At 43.4% G+C, this 10798-nt stretch overlaps 2 protein-coding genes across 3 annotated transcripts; both read left to right on the top strand.

The window, feature by feature from the left end:
- The first annotated feature begins 729 nt into the window (after positions 1-729).
- Positions 730-1821, top strand: LOC114792130 (5-hydroxytryptamine receptor 4-like). The gene has a single exon (XM_028983017.1). The coding sequence runs from the start codon at positions 730-732 to the stop codon at positions 1819-1821; it is 1092 nt and encodes a 363-aa protein (XP_028838850.1).
- A 1973-nt stretch (positions 1822-3794) lies between these two features.
- ttc1 (tetratricopeptide repeat domain 1) lies at positions 3795-10776 on the top strand. 2 transcript variants are annotated; one of them, XM_028983896.1, is made up of 8 exons: positions 3795-4100; positions 4188-4672; positions 4750-4810; positions 6430-6542; positions 6840-6876; positions 6981-7129; positions 7382-7436; positions 10476-10776. In XM_028983896.1, the coding sequence occupies exons 1-8, from the start codon at positions 4085-4087 to the stop codon at positions 10610-10612; spliced, it is 1053 nt and encodes a 350-aa protein (XP_028839729.1). In that variant the 5' UTR covers positions 3795-4084; the 3' UTR covers positions 10613-10776. The 2 variants fall into 2 exon arrangements, with proteins under 2 accessions (XP_028839729.1, XP_028839730.1); XM_028983897.1 differs by having other exon boundaries at positions 3797-4100; positions 7382-7504; positions 10476-10604.
- Positions 10777-10798: the final 22 nt, after the last annotated feature.

Raw genomic sequence — 10798 nt, 5'->3', positions numbered from 1 at the left:
ATAGCAGACACCGGGAAACTTAATTGCAGGGACCTTTACATATTTGTTGTAATAAACCTGATTATCACGATTCATTAAATGTGTTGCTTTGAACATATACTAATAGATGTGTTTTTCATTTAGCTAAACTGGGCAACCGAGCTCTTGTCCTTGGTAGCCTAGAAAAGAGTTCATAAAAAAATCTGAGAACAAAGAACGGTCTCTTAGGAGACTAATGGATGATCTGGTTGCTTAGGAAACTATGTAAACTGATAGAGATTTTTCCTCAGAGTAAATAAGCGCCTCTCAAATCTAAGGCTGTTGGAGGCCCATGAAAACATATTACAAGGCTTTAGCAAAAATGTATGATACATTAAGGTTTTATGAGAACGTGTATATCTAACAGACTGCGAGCCAGAGCCCACGCTCTCCATAAAGAATGGTCCGCCATTAAAAATGGATGTTGTTTTAGGTCACAAATATGGTAGTAAGTTATTGACCACGACTGTGACAGAAGGAGGATAAACACAGTGACAGATAAGACGTCAGGGGAACCTGTTTCTCACGTCAGTGGGCACATCGTTCATATCTGGACCGGACATAAACACGGGTCTTTCAGTCCTTAGGACAGTTCATGTAGGATGCTGCATGGCCTCCAGAGCGTGTAGGATTTACCCGCAGGACTATGTGCTTAATCCTGAAGAACTTTATCCACTCTCGGGGGAGCGCGTTACCTGAGATGACAAGAGAATGTCGTCTGTCAGTCCATCCGACGGTCTCCGCAGCAACTTGACGGAATGGCACCTCCGCAACTGCAGCACTGGAGCTTTCGATGTCTCAGGGAACAAGATCTACCTCCTCTTCGTTCTCATCCCAATCACTGCGCTCGCTGTTCTGGGAAACCTCATGACCATGATGTCAGTGGTCTACTTCCACCATCTTCAAACGCCAACCAACTCTTTCATCGTCTCCCTGGCGACAGCCGACTTCCTGCTTGCAGTGCTGGTGATGCCGTTCAGCGTGGTGCGCTCTGTGGACCACTGGAGATTTGGCGGGGCTTTCTGCCTCGTTCACTACTACCTGGACGTCACACTGTGCACGGCGTCCATCTTCAACCTGAGCTGCGTCGCTCTCGACCGCTACCTGGCGGTGTTCGACCCTCTGCGCTACCCCGCCCGAATGTCCCGTTGCCACGTGACCCGGCTGCAGCTGGTTTCCTGGCTGGTGCCAGTTGTGCTGTCTTCTCTGCTCATCACTCAAGGCCTGAGGAGCGAGAGCGAAGCAGCTCACACGGAGATGCTGGACACGTGTGTGCCCGCCCTGAACAAACCTTATGCCGTAACAGCATCTACGGTTAGCTTCTTCCTACCCATGGGCTTTTTGATCATCGTGTATGGGAAGATCTTTAAGGTGGCACAAAAGCAAGCCAGGCAGATCCAGGTTGTGGAGGAGCAGGCGAGTCACTGTCACCACACAGTCGGCTCTTTCTGTCGGACCCCATCGACGCCGCACTTCCGCAGCAAGGAGAGGAAAGCTGCCAAGACTCTGGGGGTTGTGATGGGAGCTTTCTTGCTCTGTTGGCTGCCATTTTTCATCATCAACGCAGTCCAGCCGTTTTTGAGTTACCACATCAATCAGTGGGTCATGGAGTTTGCACTCTGGCTAGGCTATGCCAACTCCTCGCTCAACCCCTTCCTCTATGCGTTCTTCAACGTTTCTTTCCGACGTGCGTTCACTAACATTTTAGCTTGCAGGCTTCTTGATTTCAGACTGAGGAACAGCAGTCTGTCCAGTGGGAACAACCGGCAGACAAACTCCGATGGGGAAAATTCCTCAAGATAGAGAGGTAAAACGAAAGAAGCAACAGACTGAACTGAAACGTGATTATTGACATACAGTAAAGATGATAAATAATCATGCTGAATCAAATGCTTATGTCTATGTATTTTACATTCTATTCCTTTTATTGATGCATTTTGCAATACACAGAGCACCTTACTTATGCATGTTACTGTTTTCCTTACAGTCTGTCAGAATCAGGTTTTTTATTCTGAGCATCTGCTGGCTTGCTATGTACAGGCCTACTATGTTTTCAAATTTGCTTTTTTTATTATTTGTTTATTTAATTATTATTATTTGGGCACGAGCGGATTGTATGGATTTATTTTGTTGTTTTAGCGGTAAAAGTGTCACAAACTTGCTTTAAGTATGTGCCTTTGTCCATTTTTTGTCAGGACTCCCTTCTTTCAGCATGCGGTACTGGTTTTGCTTTAAAGTGTGCTAAAGTGTCACAACAGGGTGTAATAACAGAAAAACACCAAAAAATGAAATTGAAATTGGAAAGGCTTTCACAACATAAGGCACTCAGAATGCACATGAATAAAATATTTTGAATGTTGAATGTGTGCTATGAAGTGTAAAACATAGCTTTTGAAGTCTGGCCCTGTAGTTACTTTTTAACATCTCTTTTTTTCCTAAACAAGTCCCGACGCTTTGATGGCCCTTGATGGAACTCAGAAAGCAGCTCCTCTCTAGTTGGAAGCAGAGGCCGAAATGGCACTATTGACACTTCCAAGCAGTGCTTCTCCTGCACACAGCAAACTTCTTCTTTTTTTCCGCATTCTTGTTTGTATTTTCACACAAGGGTTCTAGGACGTCGTCATCAGAAAATCTGGACAAAATTCCACGAGGTGATTGTGCATCTGTGACAGGAGTTTGAACACCGGGAGGTGGAGGTCTGCATCATCTAGGTGTGCATCATGTTGTCCAAGCTGACGACCACCTCATCACGACTGAAATAAAAGCATGAACCGCGAGCAAATGGTAAAAAAAACAAAACAAAAAAAAAACTAACAATTGAAAACGCGATAAAAAATACACCTAGAACGTCCGATAAAATCACTATCCTGCAGAGCTCCGTCTCACTCACTTTCTCTTCCGGGATCCATCATTTGTATTGCAGGGGCTGCCGTGGACTACCGTAATGACACTAATTTCGGTGGTTATTACGTAAAAGTTACGGTAATTTAAGCGCTCCTCTCATCAATTTCTGTGCGGTAAAGATATTAATTTCTAAGCGTAAAATGGGGGGTGGTCGGAGCCTAGTGGGTAAGACACTCGCCTATGAACCAGAAGACCCAGGTTTAAATCCCACTTACTACCATTGTGTCCCTGAGCAAGACACTTAACCCTGAGTGTCTCCAGGGGGGACTGTCCCTGTAACTACTGACTGTAAGTAGCTCAGGATAAGTGCGTCTGATAAATGCTGTAAATGGGTGAAACTTGAGAGCCCTGACTATACACAATCTACTTGTACAATGTAAAAGTATCTTACATCTTGACCAAAATAAATTAAAACGAGTCAAGGTTATATATATTATTTTATGTATTTATTTTCGAGGGTTTTAGTATTCTTGAAAGAAAAAAAGATTTGCAAGTCAATCCAACGCCTGTTGGCTGAAAACTACATTACCCAGAATGCCGTGGCGCGTTAACCTCAATCCATGCCGTCTGATTCGATGACCAGACGGAAGTATTTCTACGACGCCTCGGTCTAGAAGGTAAGATATGTGCAGAGCCTGTTTACATTGATAAGCTTGTCGCTTTAATATGTATTTTCACAGAGCATTCAGTATATTGTAATTTATTTAATGGTAGTCTGATTTGAGTAAAGCAAGTTTAAAAAAACCGAAAGTTGCAGTTCGTGGCTAAAGTGACCTAAGATTTAGCCTGCTAGTGACAGCCCATTGTGGTGTCATTGTATTGGTTGTAATAACGAAACACTTCTCTGTTTTCGTTTTTAAATGAACCAGTTCTTGCTATTTATGTTAATGGATCTTGCAGTAGCATTCACACAACTGTCTATTAGCATAGATCTCGAGTTTTTTCGTGAGCTGACTGCACTTGTGAAAGGCTGCTCTGGCGTTTCTGGGACGACTTTTGCTCGTTTGCCTGGTCTGAGACAATACCCGAGACCAAGCAGTTTGTGGAAGGATACCCTAAAGCGTCATTTTGAAATGAAGGATGTAACCCAAATTAAGGACGTGCCATGGAAACGTCTTCCTGTCACTTTTGCCTAATGTCACTATTTCTTCTTCTGTGGTAAATGAGTTTTACCACAGGTATGTAATGTATTAGCCTTTACATTGTCCAGAGCAAACTCTAGTCTGGCATACTTAGTCGTTTTAATGTTTTTTTTTTTAATCCAGGGGTTAAAGTCATGGATGCCGCATCAGAGGCATTTCTAAATGATTGTCTGAGGGTTTCTGAACAACCAAGTCAGTCAGACAAGACGAGTCCAGCAAAGCAGGACAATGACTTTTTCTATGACTGTGAAGAAACCCTGGATGGAGAAGACACAGCATCACCTTCCATTCAGACTGAGGGAGAAACAGTGTCACATCTGGAGGGTGACGACTCGAAACGAAAGGAAAGATTAAAGTCCATGTGTGCCAGCGCAGAAACAGAGACGCTCTCCGCTGGTTTACAGACTCTGGGAGTACAAGAGAAAAACAAGGGAAGGGAGGGAGCCCAAGAGCGCAGTGAGGAGTTTGCTGAGCAAGAGAAGAGCCAGATGTCGGAGGAATGGGATGAGGCAGAGCCAGAATTAAAGGAGGGGGCTGCAAAGGTGGCAGAGTTTGATGATGAGTACCTTAAGGAAGTAGAGAAAGACTTAACAGAAGAAGAGAAAGAAGTGAGTTTTCACGTCATGTTGATTCTCTTATTTTTCTGATTCAGTTTCATTTACCAATATTGTTGTTTTTATCCCAGGCGAGGCGGAAAGAAAGCCTGGCACTGAAGGAAAAGGGCAATGATCAGTTCAAAAAAGGAGGTAATGATTTGATTAATATCACTTTGGAATTATTTTTTACTTTTATTCATGTCAGGTGGGGCACAAGTGACCTGGGGCAAAGTTATGCTTAACTAATGTGTCATTAGCAGACCTTCTCACTGCAGTCAGAGCCTAATGCACCATGGTTCATTTAAATACCCACAGTGCAATGGAAAAGAATGGTATTCTGAGCGCAGCACAGCGCTTGGAGCTGCTAGGGTTCACATGGAAACAAATTTTGTTTGTCTGATGAAAGTGAAGTGATTGTCATTGTGATACTCAGGACAGCACATGGTGCACACAATGACATTTACATCATTTATCAGGCACCCGTGTCCAGTGCTGTTCAATATTTTTGAACGTTCTGCTGCAAGCTATTCAAAGTGACAGACCCATATGATTATTCTCCATGCGATGCATGGGACATTTTAATAACACAAGTCTCTTTATCCTCATAACTTGCAGTTAAAACTATGAACAAGTGTGATATGTATGTAGTGCTTGCCGTGCCGTACTACTGGGTAGTTCAATATAAAGTTATGACAAAAAAAAAAAAAAAAGCAATTTCAAAAACTTGCCTTGTGATGCACGAAACACAGGAAACTGGTCTCACATGTTAAAACCAACTTTCACAATAAAATTCTGTAAAATTACCAAGATGGTGTGATGCACGGGACAACAATGTCACTGGCCTAAAAGCCACACAAGTGCTGTTACGTTTACCTTATGATAGCCAGTACTAAGGGTTTAAAGTGAATTTAAATTGTTTCAAATATCCACAAAACCTTAAAATTAAATAATGCTCCACATTACCCATCTTAAATATTAAATATAACTAAAAGGGCAAATATTACATATTTTAGCATTGTGGTTTCATTTTCCAGAGAATCGTCCCCATAATTTAGTTTGACTGCTCATGACGTCACCCATTCAAAGTTGGACTTGAAAATATTCTTCTGACAACTGGGGAATAGTAGAAAAGGTTTCATATTAATTGAAAAAATTGAATTTATGCACGCTCTTCCTATTCTGGCTCTCCAGTCACCTGCAGGTGAATTGGTGGCTGTAAATTGACCCTGAGTGACAGGACTAAAGTGGAGAGGTCAGTCAGAACCAGCGCAGTTGTGCTGTAATCGTGCAGAATCGGTGGGAAAGATGATGGGGAACTGCTGAGATGCTGACTGCTCCCCCCGGGCATGGATGCAGGGATGCGGGGATTGTTTTGGTTTGTAGACCATGGGAACGTTGTTAGGTTGCATGTCGTCGTGAACTGCCAAGTACTCACCGAATTAGACGGCTTCTGCCTGAAGGCTAAAACTGGGTCATGGCATAATCGTGATCCACAACGTTCCACATGTTCACACAGAAATTGCCTCCTCCAACACAGATCAGAAATGTTTAACAGTACTAAGTAAATTGGCAAGGACAGCATAGCCTAGATGAGATAATTATGCCTTTTGGGTTTTTTTTTTGGCTAGGGCTGCTGATGAGACTGGCTAATAAAACCTATCGTGTGTGTGTGTGTGTGTGTGTGTGTGTGTGTGTGTATGTATGTATGCTTGACAGTCTTCTTAAAAAGAGCTAATGAAATTATGTTTTTTTTTTTACCAAATTCCCAGAGTACTCAGAAGCTGAGGAGTCCTACACTGCTGCCTTGCACATGTGTCCCGTGGTCTGCAGCAAGGAGCGATCAGTCCTCTTCTCTAACCGAGCGGCTGCACGGCTGCACTTGGTACGCCGGCTTTTCAGCTCCCAGTCGCGCTCTCCAGTCCGTCATGAGATTGCAGAAACACAGAGACCCTTTTCTTCCAGTTAAAATGGGGTTTAAGTGAACATGACTGAAGAATGTCTCTGTTGCCCCCTGCTGGCGACCTGTACAACTGCAGCGTTGAATTTTGACAAGCGCTGACTTGAGCTTTTAAAACATACTTGTTGTGCTTTGAGAAATTGGGTCGAACCCTTCTGTATATATTTATTTTTATAATTAGATTTGAACACAGCTTCATAATTTTTATGTTTTAATTTGAAGGACAAAAAAGAGGAGGCCATCTGTGACTGCACTAAAGGTGAGGTGGAGTTTAAAAACAACACACTCCCAGGTCCCAGGCATTTCCAAAATCTGCATGCATTTAACAAAACCTTTTGTGTGTGTGTGTGTTTTCTCCACTAGCAATTGAATTAAACCCAGGCTATGTGCGCGCTATCCTGCGCAGAGCTGAGCTCTATGAGAAGACAGACAAGTTGGACGAGGCTCTGGAAGACTACAAGAATGTTGTAGAAAAAGACCCAGGAATTCCCTCTGCCAGAGAAGCCTGCATGGTGAGTGGTATTGAGTGATAGCACTCCTTCCTTGTAATTTACAGCATTTATCAGATGCCCTTCATCCAGAGCAACTTACAAGGGACAGGGCGAAGTGTCTTGCTCAGGGACACAAAGGTCATAAGTAGGGTTTGAACCTGGGTCTCCTGGTTCATAGACGAGTGTGTTACCACCCTTTTTGATAAAGGGCTTGGCTGAGAGGACCTCTAGTGTGAGTCGTGTGTCCCTCAACCCTTCTTCCTGTTCTCACAGAGGCTACCACAGCAGATTCAGGAGCGGAACGAGAAGCTGAAGGAAGAGATGATGAGTATGAACTTTAAAACGTCTGTCTTTCCCTTGGTTTTGTGAGGTGAAGCTTCAGGCAGGAAGGAAAAGGTTAGGAGTCAGGGTGGCTGTGCTCTGCTTTTTATTTTTATTATTAAATGAATTAAATCTGGAGGCCACGTCTGAGCACAGACCACAGGATCTTGATTCCAGGCCAGCTGTGCATTTGTATTTTATTTTTTGGACTATTTTTACATTATAAAATACAAACTATAAAAAAATAAAAAAAGTACAAAGGCTTCAAATAAATTATTTGTCTAATTTTGTGGAATTAACTTTTAAAAGTGTTGCTTCACTTTTGGTAACGATCATCTCAACAAGCTGCTGCTGATTCGGACAGTTGGGTACAGAACAATAACCTCCATCATATCCTCCATATTAGCCATTCAGCCATTTTTTATGCCTTGTAGTGCATACATATGTTTAATTCTGACTTAATATCTAGTAGAAGTGTGTCTTTTTACTTACTTAGTAGTTACATCTGGGTTTAATTTTAATTTTATATATGTATGTCGGGACCAGCCACTTGTCATGTGGTCTCCAGCTTGAACCAGGGAGAGGTGGTATTTTTGTCAGGTGCAATCTCCAGATCCGCCCTGTCTTTTCACAGTCTGGGTGTCTGAGTGGGCGAGGGAGGTGGGGGGTGGGGTGATGAAAAGAATCTCTTGATGGATGGGAAACGAGTGATGAAGAATCACTGATGGCTGTCAGGAGGCGAGTGCGCCTGACTCATCTGTACTTGTGGTTTTTTTTTATTTTTTATTTTTGTACGTTTGTCTTTCCACTGAAGCGTCAGTGCAACGTTCAGGCAACGTTTAATTACGCAGGCAGAGGTGTGATAATAGCCAAGATCACTCACTTTCCATACTTTTTCCCCTCTGTAGTAATGAGTTAATAACGAGGGGCATTTTAAGGGCTGTGGTTGGTGGACATATTGTGTCTTCGCAACAGCTCTGTGTGAGCTCAGCCCCGTATCTCCAGCATTTCTTATTGATCCTGCTGCAGAAGTAGCAATGCACGAGATGTGGAAGGGCAGTGGTGGCCTAGCGGGTTAACCGTAAGGCTGTGGGTTCGAATCCCAAACCGACATGGTGCCACTGAGCAAAGGTGGCACACTGCTCCCTGGGCACCTGTCATGGCTGCCCACTGCTCACCAAGGGTGATGGTTAAAAGCAGAGGACACATTTCGTTGTCACTGTATGTTCTGTGTCATCACAATGACAAAAACAATCACTTTAAAAGTTACTTTACTTCAGTATCTTATTCACATTAGTAAAACTGTCACCGCAGTAAACACGCATGGCCACATAAAGTCCTGTTAAACACCAGCAATTTTGGCTGGATCTAGTTTTATCAGATATTGGAGGAACTTCTCCTGCTGCTCAATTGGATGCATGGGGCATCACGTTCACTCGTTTGGCCATTTAAATGCCTGAATTAAAGTGCTGAGCACATTTAGCTTGGTCTTGAGATGCCAGTTGCAGATTATGTCCGAGTGTCCACTGAAAGAGACGGGATGGATGCTAGCATGTGACATATAGGCATGTTTCATATAAATCGTTCATCTTCTGTTTGTTTTAATTTTTTTAGAAAAAAGTGCACTGCTTGGTCTGGGTGGATCAGACATTGCTGTCTTGCCTTTTCGGCATGAAGCTCTCTGTATTAAACAGCTCCCAGTTTGAAGAAACTGTCAATGAGCAGGTCGTTATTTTTGTTAATTTAATTACTAGCTGTAATTAATATTTTTACTGAGCACAGGCTATTTTTGGAGACTCTGCAATTACAGGGAGTTTTATTTTTGTGTTTAGCTCCTCAAGAGGTTGCCTCACATAACCCCACAAATCCTGGTTTATATTCATAATGAGCACTGTGTGCAGTCAGGGCAGGTTTAAATTAGCTTCTTAAAGGTCCCCTGACATTTAAATCTGTCTTGGTGGTCCCTTAATACCATATCTGAAGCCTCTTTCCGAAATCCAGGCGTGGTGCACAATGAGATTTCCCAGGACGCACCACTTCGGTGTCTGTAGTTTTAAATGCTAATGAGGAGGAGAGAGGCGGGACGAGGGGGAGAGCGGCCAATAGAAGTGAGCGAGCACTCGCGGAAATGATGTCATCAACACCATTCAGCAACCACAATATTTGGCACAGACATGACGTTGTGTAACCTTTCACCTTATGACGACATAAGGGGACGAATTCCAGATCCTACCGTTTCAGATCCTGCTGCTCTCTGAAGGGTGAAGTAGAATGATCAAAGCACTGTTTACACCTGTTGCCATTTCTAGCCACTGCAGGACCATAGCCAGGCTGGGGGAACTCGTATTAATGTTAAATAATCTCAGTTCCGTAGTCGTAGCCAAAGCAAGTAAGCGCCTCCCTTTCGTTGGACCATTCAGATGGAGTGGGATAGAATAGAGACATGATGGTAACAGCGGGAAATCCATCCACACACAAACAAATAACTTATTAGTACATATAAACTAAAACTACATAAGAACTTTCTGGTATGGTGTCTGCAGGAGCCTGTTAAAGCTGCATTTTCACCCAGTTTCTGTACGGGCTTTTCTAAAAGTAAAAAAAGTAAAGTGAAGTGATTGTCACATGTGATACACAGTGAAATGTGTCCTCTGCATTTATCCCATCACCCTGAGTGAGCAGCGGGCAGCCATGACAGGCACCCGGGGAGCAGTGTGTGGGGACGGTGCTTTGCTCAGTGGCACCTCAGTGGCACCTTGGCAGATCGGGATTTGAACCGGCAACCTTCTGATTACGGGGCCGCTTCCTTAACCGCTAGGCCACCACTGCCCCTTTCTACCTACTGCATTTTACTTGAAACCAGATCATCACAGTTATGGCCAAAGATGTGTTTAAATGTCTAATGCAAGATAATGCTCTTTGTTTTCTCTTCTTTTCTTTGTAGTTCCATGTAGATTTTCGCTCTAACCATTGCATGGTGTTTCAAAATAAAATATTTCACCTTAACTCTACACAGTACACGTACGTATATTTCTTGTGTCAACAGGTAAACTGAAAGATCTGGGCAACATGATCCTGCGGCCGTTCGGTCTCTCCACCACGAACTTCCAGGTCAACCAGGATTCCAACACGGGATCGTACTCCATTAACTTTGTTCAGAATCCAAACAACAACAGCCGATAGGAGAAGCTCAGGAACGCGTCAAGTGAAAGACCGAGCCCGCATAGTCCAGAACTGTTCAGAGGTTCCCGCCTGCAGTCGTGCTTTTGAACGGGAAGGTGCTTGGTGGAAGTTCTGCTTTTGTGTTCACACTTACGGAATCGTGAAATAAACAAATTCGATAACCACTGTGTTGTCATGTGGTTATTG

Source organism: Denticeps clupeoides, chromosome 6 (assembly GCF_900700375.1).
Source record: "Denticeps clupeoides chromosome 6, fDenClu1.1, whole genome shotgun sequence".
Classification (NCBI taxonomy): domain Eukaryota; kingdom Metazoa; phylum Chordata; class Actinopteri; order Clupeiformes; family Denticipitidae; genus Denticeps; species Denticeps clupeoides.
This window is presented reverse-complemented; position numbering and strand designations above follow the sequence as displayed.